Raw genomic sequence first — 26,842 nt, 5'->3', positions numbered from 1 at the left:
GTCACCACTATTGCCCATTTTCGAGGGTTCTATTAGCTTTGTTGGTATCTTTCAAGCCTGCACTTGAAAGGACTCTGATGTGGTCAGGTGACCTTATAAAGCAAGAAGCTGTTGGGGCTGTGACCTGTTCCTGGCTGAGGCCTGGATAATTCCCAGATTCTTTTGCAAAAATTTCTACTCCCTTGCCATCAGGGTGCTGGCTTGATCTCTGGCTCTCAGCAGAGTTGGCTAAACTTAGTATAAAGTTTACCCTTCAGTTTGTATCCTTTATTCTACATCTCCAACATATAGACCTTTATTCTAAATCTCCAATTCCAAAATAACTATAGTTGAAGACTAGTCCCTGTAACATCTTTCTAGAACATCTAGAACTTTGTCTTATCATTTCATGTTTTTTAAAAAAGAAAATGGTACATTACTTTAAAAATGATAAATTGCCTTGTATGTTTTCCCAACTTTATTGAAGCATAATTTACCATTTAAGATGACTGCTATTTAGAGTATATTATTTGATAGCCATGCATCATAAATTAAACATTGTGATTTCAATTAGATATGGAATCTAAGCAGCTAAGCTCACAGAGGCAGAGGGAAGACTGGTAGTTTCTGGGGATGGAGATGGGAGGGCAGGGAAACAGGGTCAAAGGGCACGAAGTTTTAACTTCTCAGGAACAATGAGTGCCGAGGGGCTAGAGTATATTATTATGACTACAGTTAGAAACACTGTATGGTACACTTGGCGTTTGCCGGGAAAGGACATCTTAAGTCTTCCTTTTCCATTTTCTCTCTCCGTGTTTCTGTTCCTTGTCTATCTGTGTCCTCTTCAGGGCTCACACCAGTGTTGACTAGAGAGGTCAATATAAGCTGATGTCAGTTGTAATGAACGCGTCATTACCTTTGAGTACCAGTTCCCGGTCAGGTGAAAGTGGGGTCCCAGCTTGGAAATCTGGGTCAGGATTTTGGCAGAGGGCCATGTACTTAGCATCCGAGGCCTTTCCTCCTTAGAACTGGAATGCTGTAAGAGAGTTAGCTAATAAAATACAATTAAAAAATAGGATGAATAAAAGGAATAGCATAACGATGTTTATTTATACACAGCTAAGAAGGCGTGCTTCCCATGGAAGATGAATAGCCCAATAAATGATTTTCAAACATTTTCTTTCTCTTAAAATATCCTCCATATCCAGCTAAATTTTAATTTTCAGTTTGTCTTGTTTTCCTACACATAATTTCAAGGATGCTTATACTCTAAACATCCATCTAATGCTCCCATGAGACCACCTATGATCTAGAACAGTCCTACAAGCTCCTATGGTCCCATCCCGAGCGTCTTCCCACCCTCCCCTTAGATGGGATCCCTCTTACATGTCTGTCTACCATCCACTCCTTTCTTCTCTCTAGTCCTGCTTCTGCTCATACACAATGCATCATTAAGCTCGACGTTGTTTGAACTTTTTGGAAACCAAACTATGTATTGCAGTTACTTGCTCCTTCTCAACACTAAAATTCATCTATGCTGCAGCCCTGAGCCGGAGTTCATTTGTAGCCAGTGGTGTACACATTCCCTCTGTGTGACATTTTCTCTCTCCCGCCTCCTTCCCTTTTCTAGACAGGGTCTCATGTAGCACAGACTGTCCTTGAACTTTCTATGGAATTTAGGATGACAAACTTCTGAGTTAATTGCCGTCACCTCCCAAGTGCTGGTGATACAGACGTGCACACCATGCCTGGTTTGTGGGGTGCTGAGAACTGAACCCAAGGTCTTTTGCATGATACACAAACACTTGGGTATTAACTGAGCTACATCCCTAAGCCTTGTACAGTATCCTCGTAATGACTGTGCTGAGCATGAATACTGTTGTTGAGTCCAAGGCTATTGAACAATGCCACTGTGGAAAACCTTGCGCCTGTGTGCATGGCTCCTGTGTATACACAGGGTTTCTTCAAAGAATATAAATTTATAGGAGTTTGTTAGGTCAGGGAAGGGAGGAGGAGGGAGTGAAGAGAGAGGTAGGAAGTCAAATGAAATTTCCAAAGCAATTGTAATAATTATAATTACTGTTTTATGTTCTGGCTGTAACTTAAACTTTTTGTCACTCTGTATTAATTGGCAGATTATTGTGTTTGGACCTTTGTTTTTTGAATGTTAATATGATAAAGCATTGTTTTCTAAATTAGTTGGCTATTCCAAAATCCTTTTCAGTGAAATGCTTTTCAAATTCCTTCCATGTTTTGTTTTGTTTTGTTTTGTTTTGTTTTGTTTTGTTTTGTTTTGTTTTGTTTCGTTTTCCCTCCGTTGTCTTTTTCTGTACACATCTGGGATATTTAGAGAGACTATAGTTTGACATTTGTGTTGTAGATTTTCTTCCCTGGCATGCTACTTACCTTTCCCTTTTCTTTCCTTATAGTATCCTTGAAGGAAAGGCTGCGCCAATTTTATATGGACAAACCCTAGCTTTCATGATATGCCTGTGGTCTCATTCCTTATGAAGAATTGCTAAATCCATAGTCACAAGGATAAATCACATGGATATTTTGTCTTAAAACCTTCTTGGTTTTTGTCTTTTGCAGTGAAGCTTTTTTTTTTTAAAGATTTATTTCTTTTTATGTGCATTGGTGTTTTTCTTGCATACGTGTGTGTGTGTGTGTGTGTGTGTGTGTGTGTGTGTGTTGGGGTGCTGAACTGGAGTTACAGACATTTGTGAGCTGCCATGTTGGTGCTGAGACTTGAACCCAGATCCTGTGGAGGAGCAGTCTGTACTCTTAACCACTGAGCCATCTGTCCATTTCACTGCAGTGAAGTTTTAACGCATTGGCCCCAGCGCTTTGTACTGAGTAGCTGCTTCGGACTGCAAAGGTGGCTCCATTGTCTATCAAGCTTTCCCAGAGGTCTGGGCCTCTGCTGGGTCTTTGTTCTGAGATGCTAAGTGTCTTAAAACTTTTAGTAGTTTTTGATTTCTATTGGGGAAAATCTCTAAGTCTTTCTCAATACATTAATTATATTTTTATCAAAACAAAAAAGTGTTCTTCCCTTCATTTTGATTTGATCCAGAACCAACTGTTATGTTGTCTGAGGAACATTCAAGTATCCTAGGATCTGGGGCTGAGGGGAGCTGGGGTTAGGGGAACTGGAGGAAGGAGGGGGGGGAAGCTGCTGTCAGATGTAAGACAGGAGAATAAAGGAAAAAAATAGAAAGAAATTAGATTGAGATAGAGATGAATGTTGGGGATCAAAACCAGGGCCAACCCAAGCCGATACAGTGCTTGTAATAATCTACACCCCCAACACCCAAAGTGCAGGATTCCCTATGTGTATAACGCAGGCATTTCTGTCCCTGCAGGCTAACAGGTTAGACATAATACTGATACTACATAGTGTACTAAATGCTCTCTCAAAGCCTCCTAAGGTTACTGCATACACAAATACTATTTATCTCCATGCAGCCTCTAGAAAGGACTCAGGAAGTTCATGGGATTAGAAAGTAATTACCCTAGAGATATTAGGGGGAGGGGCTGGCATTTGGGCCTGTTCCAAGATCGTTCATAAAGCCCATTCTCGTTTATGGGGGGTAGGGTATGGGAGGCACATTGGTATAGGAAAATTGTCAAGTGGTAACATCGGTATATGTTGATTTTTATTAATATGCTAGGAGAGACTATCAAGCTTAATAAAAGAAAATAAACCAGAAAAGTATCATTTGTATGTGCACCTAACTCAGGAACAGTAACCTACTGATGCCAACCTGAGTAATCTTTGTTCCACTAATGAACTTCAGAGCTGCTCTGGTTTCTTCTTCAGAGATGACGAGGCCGTCTAAGTGTGTAAGAGTCTTTAGTCTGCCAATAACACTCAGCCTCAATGTGGCTGGCTTGGGAAAAAATATCAGAAAGTTAATTTTCATTAGACATCACATGCATTATGGCACAGTAAAGTAACACTTCCTTCTTTTCCACATAACTGAAAGCTGTCTATCTCTCACTGAAAACTACTCAGCTTCTAAAACTGAGGACTTAAGGTAATTCTTTAAATAATAGTTGGAATTAAGTTATGTAAGGATAAATCTGTTCCATTTTCAGGATGCAAGCCCACTGCTCTTGGAAAGTGTCTGGTGAAAGGATGATGGGGGCCATGGGGAGACTCATGCTTGTTGAGTGGGCAGTAAGCCAGGGAGCTCCATCCTGGACTCAGCATGGATCTCCTGACATTCAAGTCCAACTTGACAGGGAGAGGGTGACCATTAGAAAAATCTGCTTTGGCAACAAAACAAACAGAACAGAATAATATTGCTTTACCTAGCTTAAATTCAGTGTTATAGATTTAGTAATATGGCCCACTTAATAGAGCCAGTCATTTACTCATTCTTTAAAATACTAAACATAATCTTACAATGTCAGTTATTTATTCTTGAGATGTGGTCTTACTATAGAACCTATGCTGGCCTTGAACTCATGACTCTTCTGCTTCTGCCTCTCAAGTGCAGTGCCTGGCTCTATGTACATTTTAGAAGCAATGAAAGAAGAGTCTTAAAATGATAAATTTGGGCTCCTTTAAAATACTGGGAGATAAGCCTTAAAGGTATAACATGAACAATAATAAAAATAACATTCAAATTTCCTTCTATAACAGAAGGAAATGATTTTATAATTTAGGTTTATGAAGAGACATGATTTCTACATTTTTAAGAGAATAAATAATAGAAATTGCAAAGTGAGCCTATATGTTATTATCCAGAGTTTAGGGCACATTGTAGAATGCTGTTCCCTTCTTAACAGTGTGTTTCCCTTATTATATCAGATTATTTTTGGCTCCTGTGTGTCATTATAAAAGCATTCTAGCACACTGACATGAATTCTCTGGAAGTTTGCAAACGACAATGACTTTAATCATTCTTAGAGCAGTAATGCATTCAGACTGTCACAGGTTACAAGGTATCAGCCCAGCCTTTTCTTCTAGTGACATTTGAGTCACTAGATCACTACTCTGAACCCACTTATCCAGGATTTTGAAGGAAGCACAAGAAACAGGTGTGGTTTGCCTCTTTCTGGCTCGGACTGACCAGCGAGGCAGAGACTGGTTCTGCACTTAGAGTGTCTGCTTCTCTAGTGGTGTCTGCTGCATACCTTCTGCCAGGGGTTGTGCTGAATGTCAAGGGTGAGAAGGCTGGTGGTGTGTTTGCACAGCACATTGATCTCTTCCCCAGTCTTCTTCAGCTGGTTCCAGCTCAAGTCTAAATGCTTCAGTTTCATCAGGCCTCGGAATCCCTCTAGGGTTATCACATGGTTGTGGCTGGCGTCCAAATACTCAAGGTTGTACTGTGGTACATACAAACAGGCACAATGCTAACTCAGGGTTTGTGCATACCTAGTGCTTTCCCCCACTTCTTTAAATATGTCACATGTTTTCTTATAACATATACAGAAAACCCACACAAGAATCCCACTGCCCTAAGGGTAACACACTGGGTCATGGCAGCAATTCTCAGGTCAGGCTTGGCTCTTGTAAACTTGGAGGAACACAAGGATTCTAGATGAGTTATGCAATTAGATTATGGCTTTGACAATGGAGGAGCACTGTCAAACACACACACACAAAGCCAATCCTTAGAGACTACAGAGACTATAGCACAGGTTTCCTCATCTCTCTGAACACAGAGCTGCAGGGGCTTGTTTGCACAAGAGGGCAGGCAAACAGAGACTTGCAAGACAACTTGCAATTATCCACAAAAATACATGTCTTTATGCCTAATACCTAGTTACATTGTTGAAATGGCTTCAATTACAGATTATATCCTTAGCGACAGAAATTTAATTTTATTCTATAATTTTCTTTTCTTTTTCTTTTTAAGAGATGCAAGGTTTTCTAAAGCTAGTAGGCCTCCTGGTATAGGCCCATGATTGCTGCTAGCAATAAAGTGCACCTTTCTTAAAATGGCAAAGCCAAGCGACTATGTTAGTGTGTGCACTTGACTGAGAGCATGGCCAGGGGAGAGTGCAGGGAGAGGATCTGGGGGAAGGGCAGAGGAGGCTGCACAAGGGGCTTTGGCTCTCAGTAGCAAAGTCTCCTCTTTCTGCATGGGCTGCCTTGTAAGCACACTCTCTTAAGAGTGCCCCAACTCATACATTTGCACTGCTTATTTTAATGCATCTTAATGTTGTTTTATAGTAAATAATAAAATAGATAATAAGGCCTTCTAACTGACAAAGTGACTACTCTGTGCTGTACATGAGACCCCCAGAACACCATCTCATAGTTGAACATTTCTTTCCTTTGACCAACATTTCCTCTCTTTCCCCCAAGGCCCAGGCTGCCATCCTGCTTCTGTGCTTTTGACTTGGCATTTACATTTCAAAAGAGCAGCTCTTACCAAGTGGTACACATCATCTAAGCAAGTGAATTCATTGAAGCTAATGTTCAGCTTTCGAAGCCCAGTGAGCTTGGCAAGATCTCTCAGTTTACTCAAGCTATTCCCGTGTAGATTCAGATTCTGGAAGCGAAATAAAATATGAATTGAAAAACAAAATACATTCATTGCTTTTTGTGACATAGTCTAGGTGTTAGTAGCTAACATATTTAGAAAAATTATCAATGCTTCTTAGCTTTTTGGCTAAGATCAAGAGTAGAATAATTAAATCATCTACAATAATGCAAAAATGAGAACATGATTGTTATGAATAACATTCAGAGAATGCTAATACAGTAAACAAATATGCTATGAGATGTTGAAAGTTAATAATAGTTTGCAGTAACATAGCTGGGCTTGGTATGTGATTAATATAACTTCCTATTTGGTCTAAATTTGTTAATAATTAGCAATAAATTCTTATTTAGTGAATAAATACATTGGTTAGGGTGTTTACTGGGGAGGATCTGCTTCTCTGGTTAGCCAGCAAACAACAGAGGCAGAAACCCACATGGGAAAGAGGTGAACATGTGCCCCTTGACTGAGCCATTGGACCAAGGAAGAATATCTGAGGGTCTTGAAACGGGGGGGGGGGGGGGAGCGGTGGCGACAGAATGTCAAAGAGGAAGGTGAGTGGGCATCTAAGGTCACGCCTACATTTCACACCAGCCCTGATGTTCCTGTTCACCTCATCCTCAGACACACAAAACAAACATCATTTCAGTTTTGTATTTAGAACTGCTTATGATGCCTACGTGGTTCTCTGACTGCAAAGCTCACTGTTTTGAATTGTATCAAGTGAAAGACAAGATGTATCTGTGGGTAGATATGAAGTAAATAATGGTACAAGAAAATAGTACACCTAGCCGATGACAGTCCTCACAAGTGGCATTGTGGAATGATTTCAGCTATCTACTGTCAACCATAGTCACACACTACAATCATCTTATTGGTGTGGATGCAACTGGGCTCCTCACAAGGAGAACCAACTAAGTTTCTAACTGTATTCAAAATTGGCTGAAACTGCCATGAAAGGCTAGGTTGTGCACACTATTCCAAAATTCACTGGTAGACTGTACAAATGCATCATATTTAATAGATCTGAAATGGAACTCATCATCTTCTCCTTAAGACTGTGGCTGAAGAGATTCATTATTTTGTTGAACATCCCTTTCCTTCTTTCCATATATATTTGGTTCTAGAAATATTTCCCATGCCAGCTGTGCAATCCTTCATTCACACTAGTGCCTCGAACTGACTAACTCCTCTGTGGTCCACTGCAAGAGCTCTTGCTGGATCTTCACACTGCCAGCCTGACTGCCACTAAGTTCTCCTACAAGATACTCAAGTTAGGGTTTTGAGAAGTAAGATTCTGTTCCTTGTAAATGTGCTACAGTTTCTGGAGCAGGCTACAAAGTGCACCCTTTCTGGAGTTTTCAGAATTGCTACTGCAGAGTCCAGAAGTCCTGGTTAGGAAGCTATGACAGTACAGTAGGTCAGAGGTGATGGTAGTCTGGAAATCATGGTAGCAACGCATTTGAACATGATAAGTCTCAGAGTCAGAAATGCAGATAGGTTACTATTTCACGTAGAGTTGATTTAGTGTACGATATCACTTTAATCGGTAACTCACATTCTGCTGATACATCTGTAAAGATAAACCTGCCATATACTCGTTGCTTAATCCTAGAAACTGATTCAAACTTTTTGCTTTTACCTAAATCATTTAAAGAGAGATTACTTATCATTCAGAATAAAATCCCTTGCTTACTGGAAAGCCACTTCACTTCAAGGAGCTACTGAACTCCCAACACAATGCTAGACTGAATTAATACATGATATTGGTAGAAAATACACTTCAAAATTAAGACTGCATGCTGAAATATTTTACATATTTGGGTTAAATAAAGCAACAAAGAAGTAATTTAAGAAAATTTAATTTAAGTACTTTATTGATTACTACTATAGAACACTGGCCCAGTCTTCATAGAACAAGAGGACTAGAGACTTTGCGATCAAATTATATGATTCCAAACAACATTGGGTAACAACTTTAGACTCCACCTACTAGATTCAAATTCCAAATTCAGGATTGCCTTCCAAATTTTTTCTTATAATACTCACCACAATATGGCTGTAAATATTAGTCTTAGCAAGGGAAATTATAGTTTTCTCGTCCAAACTAATGAGTTTTGGGCGGGGCTTAATCCTGGGCTCCATCTTCAGAACTTCATCATCAAATTTCAAATCCTGTGAGAATACTAATCCTTCAGAATACTTTTTGCCTTCTTCTAGAATAACGTTGTTTGATGTAGAAAATAAAGAGTGAACTTTGACCTAAAAATATTTCAAATGTTGAAAATTAGTTGATTGTTACATAAAACCAAATAGGTTGTATAGAAAACAATTGAGTTTTGCAGTTATACAATAATATCTAGAATAATAAAATTACTTTAGTCAATCTATAAGCATAGATTAAGACTGTGAGCTAGGCATGCATGTGTCTGTTCTCACCTATGAAGATTTCTTAAAACTGGCAAGGAATACATTTAAACTATTTTAGGGCATAGAACAGAAACAAGGGTTAAGAAATTATCAGACATAAAGCAGGAGGCATTGATGTGTGGAATGTAAGAGCAGAACTGTGGTTTTTAGGAAAAACACATGCAGGTGAAATGTTTTAAGAATAGACCCAGAGAAATGTGATTTTAGAGTAAATAAACAGAAGAGGAGACTACTCCTGGTAGGTCCTGGATTCACATGTGATTATAGCAAGAACTTTGAATGTGTGAGTGACTAAGAGCTACATGAGCAAACAGAGCTAACCCTAGAAGAACAGAAAATAATTAACCAGTGAATATTTTTTAAATCTAGGAGAATACAGAATCTATAACAAGACATTATAGAAAAGAATAGAGTAAATACTATAATGTAAAAACAAATACGAAAATAAAATATTTAATAAATATTAAGAAGCCAAATGAATATAGCAGCAGATTAAGCTATCATCCTGGAAGCCAGTACTGAGGAACTATCCCATAGCAAAGAATTAAGAGGTGAACATGAGAAAAAAGGAGAAAGTCATTTTCACATCTTTTAGTTATCATTTCAGAGCTACTTCTCCAGAGTGGATTTCAGAAGACTCAACAGAGAACTGAAAAAGAAGAAACTATCAAAGGAACTAAGAGAAGCAAGCTTCCCAGAAGCACCATCACTCATGAAGTGGCAAACAGCAAGCATGATGTCTGGCTGGCGTCAGTAAACTGTCCAGGCCTCCCTCCTCTAGGCTGCTCTGTCACGGAAGCTAAATGAACGTCTGCTTACTATTTGTCTGAGTTTCTGTGTACTTGCAGGAAGAAGCTCATGAGAACAGTTAAAAAAATATGCCTAGAATTATATTTAATACAAAGTATTAAAGACCTATGCATGGTAGAGTCTAGACACATATTCAAATGAATGAAATGGGCCATCATGTTTCTAGACAAGAAGACAAATGATTCAAAATATTTCAGTCAGGGGTAGAGAAATAGTTCATTGGTAAGAGCACTTGCTGCATAAGCACAAGAACCTGAGGTAGAGTCCCTAGCACCCGTGTGCAAAGCTGAGCATGGCTTCCTGTGCCAGCAAACCCAGCACTGGGAGGCTGGGCAGGGGTGTCCCAGGAGCTCAAGCTAGCCAGCCTAGCCTAGTGGCAAGTGTGTTTCTGGTTCAGTGAGAGATACTGTCTCAGAGCAATAAGATGGACGAGAAGAAGACACCCGACGATGTCCTGTGTTAGCCTACACATGTACACACATTCACGTGCATAAACTAAACACACATATCACACACACACACACACACACACACACACACACACACACACAGCGCTAATCCATTCCAAATGAAGCTTCAGATTCCATACGATTTCAATCACATCTTAGTAGGAATTTGAAAAACAGAACTGGTAAACTGATTTTAGAGTTTGAGAAAAAATATTCAAGAATTTTTTTTAAAAAAGTGTTCCTACTAGAAACTGATGAGCTGATTATAATATTTTTTTAGGAATAAAAATGTTCAAGAATTTTAAAAAAAGTTTTTAAAAGGTGGAGCAAGAGAATTTATCCTCTCATATATTAAAACACATTATCAAGGTTGTATTTAACCAAAACAAAATAGATTCTCAAGTTAAGTCAATCAATGGAGCAGAACAGGGATTTATTTGTACATAGATTTTTTTTAAATGTTAAAATAACTTAATGAGTAAGATAGTACTTCAAAACACAATGATTAGGTAGTATCCATTCATATTTAAGAAACAAATGAATTAATTCATATAATGTAAACTAATTTCTACATATATTTAAAAAGTCAAAAGTTTTAACATAAGCTAAATAAGCACTGAGAAAAAAAACCCCAAAATATTTATTATAAGACTTTTGAAAAAAAGATATAAAATTCAGAGTCCACACTGGGAAAGATTGAGAAAGACAAAGTTTATAAATCACACATTAAATGGCAACTTTTGTTACAATTAAAATAAAAAGACAACAGAAAATTTGCAATACAAAATAAAGTACTAATATTCACAATATATAATTTAAAAAATCAGCATGAAAATAACCATCTTGTAGAAGTTACCCATGAGGGCTGGAGAGGTGGCTCAGTGGTTAAGAGTACTGCCTGCTCTTCCAAAGGTCCTGAGTTCAATTCCCAGCAACCACATGATGACTAACAACCATCTAATGGGATCTGATGCCCTCTTCTGGTGTGTGTTTCTGAAGACAGCTACAGTGTACTCATATAAAATGAATAAATTTTTTTTTTTTTTAAGAAAAAGAAGTTACCCCTGAATCCAACAGGTGATTTGTAATGCTGTGAAGAGTTTTAGGGATATTTGGAATATTCTGCTTTTTTTGCTTAAGAGAACAGAAAAAGTTTGATAGTGTACCATACAGGCAAGGATGCAAACAAAACGAAACGAAACGAAACGAAACGAAACGAAACAAAACAAAACAAAACAAAACAAAACAAAACAAAACAAAACAAAACAAACAAGCTAACTAACTAACAACAAAAACCCCATGTCCCACTCTGCTGGAAATGTGTAAAATGGCCAAAGCTCTGTGAAGGGTAAGGGGCAGAGCTGAAACTTAAACTGTGTGCATCTGTGGACACACAGGTGTTCTCTGTAGCTCTCTCTTGCATAGGAGCATCTACAGCCACATAAAGACACATGTATAATAACGTTCAAACATGATTTCAATAGTTAAAACTACATACAACCTATAAATGCTATCAGCACAGGAGAACCTAAATTGGTTTTTCTGAATAGTATACAGCCTCAGAAAGAAAAAAAATTATACATCTATGTGCAATGAAATGAGATATGTTCACAATGTATTATGAAAAGCAATACATAGAGCTGGCTTCTCCTAGCTAAGACTGTGTGTGTGTGTGTGTGTGTGTGTGTGTCAATAGAAAAGGACTGAAAGCAAACCCGCATAACTGTTAGGGGGTTCATTGGTAACCGGAAGGGGCAGGAGGCTAAGGGGAGGTGGCTTCATAGGCTTATTCTATAAGCATCCATAGGTATCAGATGTTTCCCAGTGAGACTACAGCTATAGAAGAAACCTATAATGTGCTCACGTAATAAAAACATGCAGATGTCATGATGACAAAGTTTGAAAATTCAGTCCTTCACAGAACAGCCATTGTGTGTACACACACATGCACACAAAGAATTGATAAGCATACATAATACAAACTCTGCTTAACAATCCTGGATTTCACATTATTCTACTCCAGGCTAAGGAATTCATATTTTTAAAAATTGTAAAAAAAAGAAAATGCATACCACTGTAGTGTACTCAAATTCAACGATGTACTCTGGCAAAACGAGGTCATGGTCGAAGACAAACCATTTGTACTGCCGATAGCCACAATCGCAAGTTCTTTGTCCTGTGATAGAATCTAGAGTTAAAAAGCAAAGTCTGGCAAGACAAACACTCAAAATACAGTAAATGTTTGAACTCCAGTGTAGATGAAGAAGTGACAACAAATCCTTCTCAACAATTCCCCACAATTACCAAATTGAGGCTGTTATAAAGTCTTCCATTCCAGCCCTTTCCCCATGGAGCAGGACTGATGCTTAGCTTATCCTTCTCCTCTTAAATCTTCATTTTACCAAGGACTAAATGGCTGTGGAAGTTTGATAAACTCAGCACTCTGAAGATCTTTATTAGGGGTTCATTTTTAATCCTTTGAAAACAAATCGTTTGCACACACTCACACATGAAATCCCCCATCCCCATGACTTCTGCAACCCCTGATTCAAAAACTGCAGGGCAGAGGTATTTGGATTTAGAAAAGTGTTTGTAGTGAGCTGTACATTTGTCAGTATTCCTGGAACACTAAGGGTAGCCATGGTTTGCAGCATTTCATTTATACTGTTTTAGGTATTATGGAGATTGTGTCATGTACCCAGGAAGGCTGTGTAGGTGGCATGCAGACATCATGCCATTTGACATAAAGGACTTAAGAATGCAAGAAGTTTTTTATCTATACTCGTGTCTGTCCCCCTCCCACTCTGTGTGTGTGTGTGTGTGTGTGTGTATGTATGTACTCTAGAACTAATTGCCCAGATACTGAGAGTTTAATGTATAGGTGAGTATACACACACATACACACATACCTACCACAAATAAATTATTGAAATAAATTTCAGCACATATTATTAATATGAATAACAGAAAATTGTTAATATCCAGAAGTAGGTTTTCAGAGAAAAGTTTATAGGCCTTGTTAGGTTCAGATTAGACCATGCTATAAGTTATAGACTGTTGTGTTAGGTAGGAATGGTTTGTACTGAGAGTGATGAAGTAGCCCGTCTTTCTTTTTGGCAGACATACTTAGCACATGTCTCTGAGGAACAAACACCGAGTTAACCATGGGGTAGTTGGCTTTATTGATGGGCTCCTGGTCACGAGCCTGAATACTCTGGCCAAGAAAAACCTTCGCAAGGAGGATGGTGCCTAAATATGAAAAAAGATATAATTTTAATAAATATGACCTTAATAAATTTCCAATGTAATGTTTATTAATCTTAATGCTCTGTAATGGCAGAGACCATGGTTATCTTGACACTGGACAATGTACAGCATACAACAAAGTAGGAGTTAGGACATATCTGTTAAATTAATAAACTGGTAAACTGGTCCTAACAAGGACATCGTGATTGTAGTGAATACACTTTAAGTGCTGGGCTCACACTTATAATCCCAGTGCTTAAGAGCCAGAAGCAGGATCCTTATACGCATGGGTTTATGCACATGAAAGCATTGCCTGTGGAGTTTAAAAGAGTTTCTTGGATCCCCTGAAACTGGAGTTACAAGGTAGTTATGGACCACCCAGTGTGGGTGCTGGAACTGTCTCTGGTCCTCTGCAAGAGCAGCCAGTGAGTGCTCTTACACACTTAAGCCATCTCTCCAGGCCTGATCCTTTATTTTCACTCTATGCAAGATATAAAATGTGAGTCGGGCTAGCCTGTTTTAGAAATGCATATTAGAAGGGTTAAGTAGATGGAAAATATGAGGTTTTTCTAATAACTGGGATGGAAAAGAATTATCTGAAAAGTATCAGTTATTTTCAAGTAAAGAGGCCTTGATTTAGCAACCAGATCGTGTTTCTGATATTTCACTACATGAAGCCATGCACAGTTGACGGCTTGCCATGAACCATCCCAGCAGAACTGTGGCCTGGATCCTGGCATGCTAGTAAGTGTTTGAGTGCTGCTATCCGGAGGCACCAGGCCTGCCAGGCACTCTGCCACCATGCTGCACCTCCTACTGCAGCAGGTGTTCCTGGCTGAGGACAAACCAAAGTTCTGCCTACCTGATGTTCAGTTAATTTGGTGACTGAGAGATCATAGAATAAGTGCCCTCAATCCCTAGCCTGATTGGCTGTTCTCTTTATTGTATGCATCGATACTTCATTCATATTTATACTTATTACAGTAACTATAACTTTATATTTAATTTTGTGATTATTGATATTTGTAGGCACTATGTTAGGGAAACTGGTTTATGCAAAACCAGACAGTGCCAAAGACACAATAAGCATTTACTTAGCACATTGTTAATGAGTACATTCCAAAGAATGAAGAGTAGGAGGGGAGGCAAGAGAAGGCACAGGAGCTGGCCTTTTCTCCCAGCCTGTGAGGTTGGTTCTTGGACTGCCATCTATTTAAGTTGCAAAAATGGTATTTACTAACTGAATAAATTACCACACAGTTTGCCTTCTACAGACCAATGTCTAATCCACACGCTTTCCCACTCCGGCCAGGTTTTCTCATCACCTTAGATTGTGGTGACTCAAAACAAATACAGCCAATCTTCCTGACTGTTCTATTGATTATTTCACATACAAGCCAATTCTTTTCTCTTTCTCATGAAGCTAGTGTGTGTAAAGAAATACACGAGTGTACTTCTGAGTTTAGTCTTATGATGCAACATAAAGACAGAAGCAGACTCTGAAACACATGTGAGAGTTGGGTGAACTATCGGAACAACATCGGTTCTCTTCTTCCTAGGGTTGGTAGACAAGAAATACAGAGTCCAGCTGACAGTGCAGCTGAACCGGCAGAGGCGTGCCACTCTATTGGTGAGTATGTCACACAACAATTCAGACAGTGTCTCTTGGATTGATAAAACCAAGAAGGAAAACGATCCAGAAGAGATGGAGGAGCTGAGGGCCTCACAACTTCAGAAGCACTGTCTGTTACCGTGTCTGTAGAGTTCACTCTCTGAGGGGCCTTTCTTCTCCTCCTTGTATTTCTGCTGGAGGAACTCTATCCGGGGACACTCACACATACTGAGGCTGTTCACAAGAGTGACAGCTTCCTTTTTGAGAGAGGGCTGCAAAGGAGAAAAAAACATCTTAGGGCTTTTTTTTTTTTTTCATGTAAAATAGCATTTCTACTCAGAAGCAGATAGCTTATTATTTTACGTTTCTGTGTTGGCCAATGTAATCTGCAAAGAGATAATCTCCAGGTGCAGCTTCATTATGCAAAATTATTTAAATATTCAAAAGTCACATGCAAATGTGTCTATACAAAAGTGATAAGGAACAAAATTTGCTCCGCAGGGAAAATCAGCCAAAGCCATAACAGACATCAGTGCGGTGCCGGCTTCAACAGCTTTCAACAAGGGCTGGGGGACTCTTGCTAACTCCAAAGGAAGGCCCTGTTGGGGCGAGGTGTCACGTCAGAAGGGGATCCCACTCATTTTGGGTGTATGCTATGCAGTCAACATTGTTTTCCAGGAACAAAACATTTCCAATTGTGCACAGACATCTTAGTTTTGTTATGACTAACTTCACTTCTTCCAAACTGCATGAGTGTTATACAAAGAGCAGACAGAATCACTGTTCCTCGTAAGGAGCCTAGAGCTATGAGAGATTATGAGATGTTCTAAGGATGGGGGGAGAAATGGGCAATGTCACAATCTGAGCTCAGATGGATCTTTTTGTCCTTGTCACAGCCTCAGAGTTTTAAATTGATCACTAGTTTTTGATTAACAGCCATATTATTTAGAATTATGTCTTTTCTGAAATTCAATTAGGAAATTATTTCCTAATCGAAACCCAAAGTTACCCCAAAAAATTCTTCTTAGGAAAGGAAAATTGGTTCCTGTGAATACCAAGTCCACACTTCAGCAAATGACCTTTCCACCCTGCAGTGGTCAAGGCTGCTTGCTTAGTTACAGTCTCTGTGCACCACACTTGGGGGACAGAGTGAGGTCAGAACTATGAACAATAATTAAAACCATAAGACATCTCAAGCTGCGTCAAAAAAGATATCGTCCTTAACTGAAATGAGCAGAAGGTGGTAATGGGATGCTGGCTCAGGCTCTAAGATAGGAGGGAATCCAAATAGAAGTGTAAAGAAAAACTATTTTAAGATGAGAAAATACACTAAGGCATAGACATAGATAGTGGTTCTGGCCACTGTCTACTCATTCACCTAATTTTTGTTGAGAACCTAGTCTGTAAATGTAGTCTTTGCCCTTAAGCACAGTAGAGAAAGGCTTACAAATGGCTACATTTCAACACAAGGGTTTTGTAATAATGATTCTCAAGTGCTTGCTATTTACAGAAGTCAACGCTTAATACTTTGGAAGATTAGCCAGGGTTGTCCACCCTTGCTCTTAACCCCGCAGCATAGAGGCAGTTCAAGAATAAGATGCCCTTCAATTCTTCACAGAGATAGAAAGGGAAATTCTTAAATTCATTTGGAACAACAACCACAACAACAACAACAAACTCAGGATAATAAAAACTATTCTCAACAACAAGAGAACTTCGGGGGAAATCACCATCCCTGACCTCAAGCTCTACTACAGAGCAATAGTGATGGAAACTACATGGTATTGGCACACAGACAGGCAGGTAGATCAGTAGAATAGAATTGAAGACCCAGAATTAAACCCATACACCTATGGTCACCTGATCTTTGACAAAGAAGTCAAAACCATCTAGTGGAAAAAAAGAGCATAGTCAACAAATGGGGCTGGCTCAAGTGGCAGTCAGCATGTAGAAGGATGCAAATTGATCCATCCTTATCTTCTTGTACAAAGCTCAAGTCCAAGTGGGTCAAGGACCTCCACATTCAACCAGATACACTGAATCTAGTAGAAGACAAAGTGGGAAAGAGCCTTGAATATGTCGACAAAGGAAGATTTCCTGAACAGAACACAAATGGCTTATGCTCTAAGATCAACTATAGACAAATGGGACCTCATAAAATTGAAAAGGTAAAGGACACTGTCATCAGGACACAATGGTAAGTCAGAGTCTGGGAAAAGATCTTTACCAATCCTACATCCAATAGAGGGCTAATATCCAATATATACAAAGAACTCAAGAAGTTAGACTCCAGAGAACCAATAACCCTATTAAAAATGGGGGACAGAGCTAAACAAAGAATTCTCAACTGAGGAAACTCGAATGGCCAAGAAGCACCTAAAGAAATGTTTAATAACCTTAGTCATCAGGGAAATGCAAATCAAAACAACCTTGAGATTCCACTTCACACTAGTCAGAATGGCAAAGATCAAAAACTCAGGTGACAGCAGATGCTGGCGAGGATGTGGAGAAAGAGGTACACTCCTCCACTGTTGGTGGGAAGTCGAAGTGGAAGGGTCAGGAGTTCAAAGTTATGGGCGATACACAGAGAAAGCAAGCAGGCCGAGGGGAAGTGATTGGGGTAGAGCAGCATCAGGTTCGAACACAGCAGTGTTCTCATTTATGTGGGTCACCGGGTGACGCGGCCTGGGAAGCAGTACTCTCCAGCACTGATCTACGTCAGGAGGCGGCAGGAAAGTGGGCTAGATGTGTTGGAGCTCAGGGTCCCAGCAACGACACAAAATTAGCAGTGAGGACGGAGAAGCAGAGAGGAAAGAAACGGTGGCAGAAAACGGAAATAGGAAGCTGGACGGCCGCTAGAAAGCACAGCCAAAGCGCGGGGATGGGGTGCTTTCAACTCCGACTTTATAGGAGTGCTGGAGGTTCGTGTTGAGTTTGAAGCCAATTAAAGAAGGAACTTTCAAAGTCACCAATAAAAGACTCCAAGAAGAATCAAGTCAAGGCAGGCAGACAGAGCCGTGGAGGGCTGCCTGGGCTGTCCTTTTCATGCCTAAGAATCTGTCTGTCGGCTGCCATGCCCCCAAGCTTCCTGGGAACCAGGAACAGAAGTCTGTGGTAACCAGGGGTGCGGGGACGGGGAGGCACGCTGGATTCTGGGTGGGAGCGTGAGCTACCTTGCTTGTGTCGCTGTCTTTGAATCCCCTTTCAAGTATTTGTAGTAGATGCTTCTTCTTTACAGTCACTTCAGGATCAAAGACATAGAAAAGGCACTCCAGCATCTTCCGGTAGCTCCTCAGGAAGAAAAGCGGCAGAAAGTGGGTGAGGGGTAATGTCACAAAAGCTTAACCCTTAGGAAGTTAACTGTGCACCATGGTGAGAGTTTCCTGTTCCCAGTGTCATTAAGACCTCCAGGGCCCCTACCCCACGCTCAGAAAGAGGCTCACTCTAGACAAATCATGAAGTCATCTCGGCCATGGGAGATGCAGGACCAGGAAACATTTACTAGCAGGGTGCATCTTTTATATGGTGAACTTTGAAAACAGGAATATTCATATTCTCTCTCTCCCCACTCAAAATGAAACAAAGGCAGCTTTTTACAGTTACTTGTAACAGAACTGATTCTTACTCCGAATCTCGTATGTCTTCAAGATCCAAACACTTTTGGAATTTCTCTTCAAACTTCAGCCTCAGAATACGGTTGTTGACTTTAATGACCCGCTTCACCTTCACTCCCGTGATGCCGTACGCTCTGAAGTCCCAGGTGCAGAAACGTGACAGGATTAGTTCATAGCAGGAGTTAAACCTACGTGGGGAGACAGGACACACACAAAAAGCAGAACAGTGGATTGCCTTCAACATGCTGAAGGGTATGAAATAAACCTTGAAGATCCTAGTTTGTGATATTTTTTGCTAAACATACTTCATCAGATCACAGTAGCTGTATTTTTGTTCCACTGGGCATATTTGATCAACAGAAGATGCTAAAATTTGAAACACAGTAAAATGTTCTTTTTATTATCTATTATCTAGTTCTTCTACCTAAAAATGATGTTGATTGAACAGTCCTTCTTTCTTAAGAATATTTGATTAGCTTCAGTGTGACCACATATTCCTGGCCACTTTCCTTCAGGCTATGACTTCATCTTTTCTTTTCTGTTTTTTTTTTCTCCCTGATTCCTTGAAATGATTTCTTTTTAAATTTTCATTTATTTTAGTTCTTTTTTTTTCATGCTGTTAAGGATTGAACCAAGGACCTTCTGCAATCAGAGAAGTCCTTTGTCACTGAACTATTCCCCAGTCTCCAATAGACTTGGAAAGCTTGCTTTTCACCGAGAACCAGAATTATAGCTCTCTTATTTCCACTGTCCCTAGGTGATTTTATCTATCATGTACATATGTATGTATGTATGTATTTTTGTACCCATGCATGATATATGTATGTACGCATGTATGTATGTATATATATATATGCATGTATGTATGTATATATATGCATGTATGTATTCATACACAGATAATCATCTCTGCCCAAATGTAGCTGTAGTACCCAGTTTGAATATCCACTGGTTTCTAAAACACTCGAGTAAATATGTAAAGGGACTTTCAAAGCTAATTACTCAGCACCTGGCTCCAACCTGTAGTTAAAAAGGCAGGAGTGGCTGTCTCCACTCCTCTTCACCCGCTAGCACGCCTGTACCACATCTCAAATGCATGCTGAATCATACCCTGGGTCATCATCAGCACTGGCCCTGTCCTCTTTGGAATTATCATTGTCTCTGACTCTATCCCAAGAACTTCCTAAGTTAGGGCACTTAGTGAGAAGGGTGGTGTCCACCCTCTCTCCTAAGGCTTATATTCCAAAGGGGGTAGATATTCAATAATATGTAAAGCCATAAATATGACAAATGCTAAAGAATAAAGACTTAGCAGAGAAGCCTTGGGTAAGGAGTGCAGAGGGCACCTTCTTGAAGCCTCAGAGATCTTCCAGGGAGAAAAGTGATCTGAGAACCAGAGGAGGATGTGGCAGCTTTGAGAAACTCTAGATCATGGGTCCTTTCAATGGCTGGTCTGCTCTCTGCTGCCCTCATCTGGCTGTTCTAATAAAATTACAATTTTGTCTTAAAATTGCACAGAATGGAGATTAAGACCGAAAGAGAGACCAGTTGACAAGGAAGCAAATGATTCTTTATGAGATTCATTTACCCTGTGACCATTTATGTAACATAGGTGTGAGGGCTACAGTCACAGAGGAAAGCTCCCTGACGGGTGATTTCTGAGCCCACTAGCTGAACTCCTAGCTTAGGGCACCTGACTTACCACCAAAGGCTTTATCAGTGCAGGAGGTGACAGATAGCCCAAATGACCTCTACGTCATATGTATGACCCAGATCTTGGCAGCTCCTTCCCTAGGCCCTTAGTCTAATACATGCAGTCTCTCTTCAGAACCCACTTTCTTGCAAGAAATGACATGCACTTTGGAGTAGGTTGATGTAATTGTGCCTCCTTGTGGATCTGAGCTTATATTACACAAGGAAACAGTAACAAACGGTTCTGTTTAAAGATGCTTACAGTAAACCACCTGGTGTCAGTCTCAGGAGTTAGAACAGGTCTAGCTAACAAAGTTGGAATGAACCAAATTTCATTCTCAGCTTGTCCAGATCATTTCCCACTGGCTGTGATACAGGGAACCCGGCAGCCTGAAGTCTGGCTTTGTGCCCCTTCTCCCACCACCCAATGGCCTTGTTCCCACTGACGGCTTAGCTCCCACACGGCTTCCCCTTTGACTACAGGCCTGCAGGATGGCCAGGAGGCCTCCACGGTGGCAACCTGCTGTGGCCAGTTATGCAGTTGCTTTCTGCTCTGTTCTGGTTGTCAGTCAGTGTTCAGAATCCAGGGCTAGCTATCTGCCCAGCAACTGTATAAACATCTCGAGGACAGCAGTGGGACATAAACTTTTTTCTTAAAATATTTACAAACTTCCCATATACTTTTTATGCTGACTGGCTAAGAAAAAGAATGGGTGTTGAGTGACCCCGTTGAGGTGTCCAGGGCTTGGCTCATGACGATAAGGCAATGAGACAAAGGTACAGGTGGAAAATGCATGACAGCAAATTTTCAACAGATGGATATTTTGATAAAAACTATTTTGAAAATGAGACACTTTGCAAGTTGATCACCTGGCTCAGGATCAAATATACAACTACTTTTGGAGCCCTACTCAAAGCTCAGGTTTACCAGTCATCAGCCTGAGTGCCTTCTTCAAAATGGATGTTGCCCACAGTCTCCAGCTCAGTTAGCAGAAACGGGGTCAGTAAGCCGTGACTCTTCTTCTTCTGTTTTACTTCAGTCCGATAAATCGCTTCAATCCTACCAGGGACAAAACACACATGCAGGGGTTCATCACATGTGAGACTCACAGCATTCACACACAGCTGTTCATTCATGTGCCGTAGAACATGCACGTAGCATGGATTTGAGAATCAGTTACCTCTTGCTTTCAGTGGCGGGGTAACGTGAGTGTTAGCAGTTAGACCCAGAACAAGATATTCTGTTTCTAGCAGTGAAAAGCTATGATTTTGTTACCCTCATGCAAAGTATGAAAAGCGGAGACTTCCGGATCTAAGAGCATGGATGCCAAATCCTAGACAGGTCGTTTTGTCTTCTTACACCCACGTATTCTCAGCACCACACCAGTACTAATAGTATTTCCGTCTAAAGAGCTAGCGAGTGGGAAGGTCACCTGGCATGGACATTACAATCCTGTTGTTAAGATCATTACAAGGGCCCTAGTAACCCATTTACCCAGTGTCCCCAACAAGCAAGGACTGTAGTGTGCCTTGCTGGTCTGGTCCACGTGCTGCATTTCTGAACTAAGGAGCACTCAATTGCTTTTAGTTTGCAGCCAGAAGCTAAGATGTGATGCCATGCTGAGCAGAGGAAGCCCACTGTGCTTAACTGAAAATGGCTTCAGCCAGAGCCCAGCTCTGAGTGGGTGGGGGCCCTAGGACCTGGGTGTGCCAACACGGTTCAGGTTCTGCTTTCTCCCATTTATCAAAGGAATTGAGCTCAACTCTCGGCCTCCAACATGGTTATTTTATTTGATGCCGTTATCAACCGGAATGACCAGATAGTTGGGCAAACATACTCATGTAGTTTCTTGTTCCAGAATGTGATTCTGTCATCCAGAGCGCTCAGCTTGGTCAGTATCTTCTGCTGCAGAACCGATTCCTGTGTGACAACCTCACTATTCCGGGCTTTCTCACCCTCCGGCGCTGTATCGCTCTGCCCCTTGCTAGAGATCTTGAGTTCAGCCAGTTCCCGTTCTAACTGTGGAAATCAATGTACCAAAGAGAAAATTAAAAATAAAACACGATTAAGGCAAAGCCTCAGATATTCATTTTAGTTGGTTTAAATGGTCAAAGTAGACATCCAGGTAGCTCAGGCTTTATAAAAGCCAAGTAGGCAGCTTTGACCTTGGTGCAAATTCAGCTAGTGTCTATTGAATGAGCGACAGTTAGAAACAGCAAGCATGGCCGTCTCTTCACAGAAAACAAACACATTGAAGACACAGGCCATGAAATGTTGAGTGTGCTTATTAAAGTCAAAGTGAAGTTACCACCAATGGTGGGCTGCATGTGAATAAAACCTTATACTTCAGATAATGCAATTTTTAGCATAATAACTATTTTTAAAAACTATGTGTGGAGAGATACAACCACAGAAAACACATAAAGAGGAGACAACATTTCCTTTTGCTTCAGTATCTGACCAGCTCAAAAACTATACACTGCATCAGATTTTAATGTTTTGGGGTTTGCTGTCTATATTAGACTTTTGGCATTAATTGATATTTAAAATATTGCTTTAAATATTATTTATCTTGATTACTTAGCCCTTGGGTCACTCCTTTAAAGTCTGAGGCCAGGGAAAATCTCTTGTAGGATTAAAAGATAAACTATAATGCACAGCATTTATAAAAAGAAATTTACTAGTTAAGTGATATTTCTTCACTTATATAGCTTTAACTGGTTGCTATAACCAAATTACATATTTAAACAATGTGTGCAGTTTATATGATATATATTCCTTTACTTGCTTGTTGGTAATATGGTTGAAATTTGAAGTACACCCAAATTTGAAACTTTTGACATATTTTAGATATTCAGATACAGGACATTCAGAGTTCATGTAAGGGGTTGGGGATTTAGCTCAGTGGTAGAGCGCTTGCCTAGCAAGCTCAAGGCCTTGGGTTCGGTCCTCAGCTCTGGAAAAAAAAAAAGGGCAGAGTTTATATAAATATTCCAAAATGTGAAAGACTCTAAACTCTGAAATCCATTTGGTTGTAAAGCATTCTAGGTAAGAGGTTCTCAACCTATATACTTGAAAATGACACATTATAAAATGGATTTTGACATTTTGGTCTTTCTATGATTTTTAATCAAATAATTTAAAGGTAATTAACATTGTACTTCAAGAATCTCATTCTGATTATAAACCAAAAATATGCTCATTTGTAGAAAGGGCCATTAAATATATTTCAAACTTCAATTCCATACAAATTTTATTTTAACTTTTTTATACCTTTAAACGCATGGATACGTGGTACGTATAATGAATGGCGGTCCCTATGAAGGAAAAGGAAGGTGCTGGATCCCCTGAAGCCAGAGTTCCAAGTGGTTTCGGGTCACCAGGTATGGGTGCTGAGAGCCAGCTTGAGTCCTCTGCAAGAGGCCGACCCATGTGCCCAGCTCTCCAGCTTTACTTCTTAGTGACAACCTCGTAAGTAGCCTACTGCAAAACCACCAGCTTGTTTTCTTGGTAAAGATTTAGGTAGCATCTCATGCTCTGTTACTGTCAATGAGGTGGTGATGAATAGCCATAGAATAAAGTACACTAGTAGACTTGCTGAGCGGATGGCTAGGAGCTCTCTGAAGCTGTGTGACCACGGCTCACTCTCAGGAGTAAGGCAGAGTGGATTATGGTCATCTGTGCCACCTAATGCCGTTGTGTGCTGTGCTTTGAAAGGTTTACAGCAAAGGTGGTTTCACACTGCATTAGAAGATTCATAAAGGACTGCTTATTAGTCACTGTGATGTATTCATTTGTAACGTGATGACTTATATGCTTCCTCCTGTTTTCCTGTTTGTACATCTCATTTTAACCTTATCTTCCTCATGGACGCACTGTACTAAGAACAGAATCTCTTTGGGCATGCATCCTGTTTCTTGAGAATAGTTTAATGTCGTTAGACCTTTTTTTCCCTTAATGTGTATGTGGAGGACATGTGCTTGTGTGTGTGTGAGCATGTCGAGGCCAGAAGCCAAACACAGGTGTCATCCCTCAGGCACTGTCCACATCATTTTTTAGCTAGGGTACTGGAGACTGCTAAGTACCCTCAGCTGGCTGACAAGTGAACACCAAGGTCCACTGGTCTTGACTTCCCCAGCTCTAAGATGAGCAGCACACATTACCATGGCTACACTTCTATCTGGACTCTTGGGACTGAAACCAGGTCCTCATGCTGTGCAGGAGGCACTTTACCTACTGAGCCATCTTCCTAGCCCATGTGCTTACCTTTTATGAATAACAACTTTTAGTACAAAAGCATCTTACTTTTTTGTTTTGCAACTGAACTTACATCTTTTTTCTTTGCAATGTCTAGTATGTGGCAGGTTGAGATCAGCTAAATCAATCCATCTACATATTTATTTTTGATATTTTATCATTTAATTTTTATCCCCACTTGCACTAAAGGGCAAATGAAGCACCCAGCTTCCCCACTCCTAAATGCCTTGATGGGTTTCTAACACTGTGATGGTTTGTATATCCTTGGACCAGGGAGTGGCACCATCTGGAGGTGTGGCCTTGTTGGAATAGATGTGACCTGGTTGGAATGAGTGTGTCACTGTGGGTGTGAGCATAAGATCCTCACCCTAGTTGCCTGGAAGTCAGTCTTCCACTAGCAGCCTTTGGATGAAGATGTAGAACTCTCAGCTCTGACTGTGCCTTGCCTGCCTGGATACTGCCATGCTCCCACCTTGATGATAATGGACTGAACCTCTGAACCTGTAAGCCAGCTCCAGTTAAATGTTGTCCTTTATAAGACTTGCGTTGGTTATGGTGTCTGTTCACAGCAGTAAAACCCTAACTAAGACAGAAGTTGGTACCAGGGAGTAATATTGATGTGGTATTGCTGTGATAGGCCTGACCATGCTTTTATTTGAAAGAATGTGGATTTTGGGACTTTGGATTTGGAAAGCAGTGGAATGCTTTAAATGGGGCTTAATGGGTCATCCTAGTAGGAATATGGAAGACTTTGTGGCTGGGAGTGATTTGAACTATATTGACCTGGCCCAAGAGATTTCAAAGGAGAAGAATTTCAGAATGTGGCATAAAGACTGTTTTTGTGGTATTTTGGTGAAGAATGTAGCTACTTTTTGCCCTTGTCTAAAAAGTCTGCCTGAGGCTAAGGTGAAGAGACTTGGATTAATTGCATTGTCAAAGGAAGTTTCAAAAAAGCCCAGCAGAGACTTTGTTCTCTGGTTAAGTCTTATGAAGAGAAGTTTGAACAAGCATAGCAAGCTTAGAAAGGAAAATTATAAAATACATGGTTTGAGTATTAAAGGAGTACCAGGAAGTGAAATGGAACAAAATCCTGTGTTCTAGGAGATAACAGATTAAGGGAGTGGGACTTTGGGGTAAAATTCTACCCAGCTCAATTTAGATCTAGGCATGGAGGTGCACACCTTTAATCCCAGGAGATAGGCATGCTGATCTCTGAGTTCAAGGTCAATCTACAGAGCAAGATCCAGGACAGCCAAGTTTAGGCAGTGAAGGATTTGGAAAACAGAAAGCCACTGACAATGTAATAGTACAAGCGGGTCATGTTCTAGTTCCTCCAAGCAGCAAAACTCATGTTCAGCCATGTGCCTCTGGCTCTAGAGTTAAGAATGGAAGGAACTACTGGGACAATTGATGCTGGTTAGCGGGAGCTAAGAAATTATTAGTGATTAAGAAGAGACCAGCATCACTGAGGTGAAATCTTGTGGGAAGTGTTTTCTGGGAGCACAAAGAAGCTGTGTTCCAGAGATAGCCAAGGTGGTACCTTGTGCTGCAGCTGAACTTGGTAATGTGTAAGAATCACCCAGGTGGTACTGGTTTTGAAGGCATGAAGGTGTCATGAAGAACAGCTGAGACTTGCTTGGCACTGTGAGAGGCCATGGAAGGCCATTGGTGAAGGTGCAGCCTCAGTTGTATTTGATGGCCGAGGACTGAAAGGGTCATGCAAAGGATTTGAGGCTTGGCACCATGAAGAGAGCCTATGAGAGGCTATTGGTGAAGCCTAGTTGGAGTAGAACACCCCAGTGTATTGGAGATGTCAGTACCATGGATGATCACCAAGAACAGCAGCCGTAGGAGAGCGGATCAACCTAAGCTTAGAGTGCTACAGAGGGCAAAGCTGGAGAAGTGATGCCAGCCCGTAGGAGGAGCTCAAACAATCAAGTGGAATCTCAGACACTGAAACAAGAAGCTGTAACATTGAAACTGCCTTGGAGACTCAAAGATGTTAAAGATGCCAGAGCCATGGGATACATGCTGAGAAAAGCTGCTAACAGGGAGTGGAACCAGCCCAGGTGAAAGCAGTTTGTTGCAGTCAACAAAGATGAAAAAGAATTGAAGATCTGAAGACTGATTTGACATAAGCCATGGAGATGCAGAGTTTGGAATTTGCCCAGTTGGTTTCCTGTCTTTCTTTGAGGATTACAATTAAGTGATTGGATGAATCTCAGAAGAGAACTTGAACTTTGGACTTTTAACAT

The 26,842-nt window shown here is 40.5% G+C and overlaps 1 protein-coding gene across 7 annotated transcripts in view; it reads right to left on the bottom strand.

Moving 5' to 3' along the window:
• Positions 1 to 26,842, bottom strand: part of Lrrc9 (leucine rich repeat containing 9) — an 81,618-nt gene that overhangs the window by 32,365 nt on the left and 22,411 nt on the right. For 6 of the 7 annotated variants that reach the window (XM_085830445.1, XM_085830442.1, XM_085830444.1 and 3 more), the window contains exons 9-20: positions 22,168 to 22,349; positions 21,258 to 21,389; positions 18,649 to 18,825; positions 18,197 to 18,314; positions 15,163 to 15,295; positions 13,292 to 13,414; positions 12,238 to 12,341; positions 8,526 to 8,738; positions 6,366 to 6,485; positions 5,122 to 5,313; positions 3,744 to 3,869; positions 896 to 1,030 (exon numbers count right to left, since the gene is read on the bottom strand). In XM_085830445.1, the coding sequence (XP_085686571.1) occupies positions 896 to 1,030; positions 3,744 to 3,869; positions 5,122 to 5,313; positions 6,366 to 6,485; positions 8,526 to 8,738; positions 12,238 to 12,341; positions 13,292 to 13,414; positions 15,163 to 15,295; positions 18,197 to 18,314; positions 18,649 to 18,825; positions 21,258 to 21,389; positions 22,168 to 22,349 (1,755 nt within the window). The remainder of the gene's footprint in view (positions 1 to 895; positions 1,031 to 3,743; positions 3,870 to 5,121; positions 5,314 to 6,365; positions 6,486 to 8,525; positions 8,739 to 12,237; positions 12,342 to 13,291; positions 13,415 to 15,162; positions 15,296 to 18,196; positions 18,315 to 18,648; positions 18,826 to 21,257; positions 21,390 to 22,167; positions 22,350 to 26,842) is intronic. The other variant, XM_021179300.1, reaches the window with a different exon arrangement.

Source organism: Mus caroli, unplaced genomic scaffold, assembly GCF_978045245.1.
Source record: "Mus caroli unplaced genomic scaffold, Mus_caroli_1 scaffold_14, whole genome shotgun sequence".
NCBI classification, from domain to species: Eukaryota; Metazoa; Chordata; class Mammalia; order Rodentia; family Muridae; genus Mus; species Mus caroli.
The sequence above is the reverse complement of the archived record's forward strand: the minus strand, read 5'-3'. Positions and strand labels throughout refer to the sequence as shown.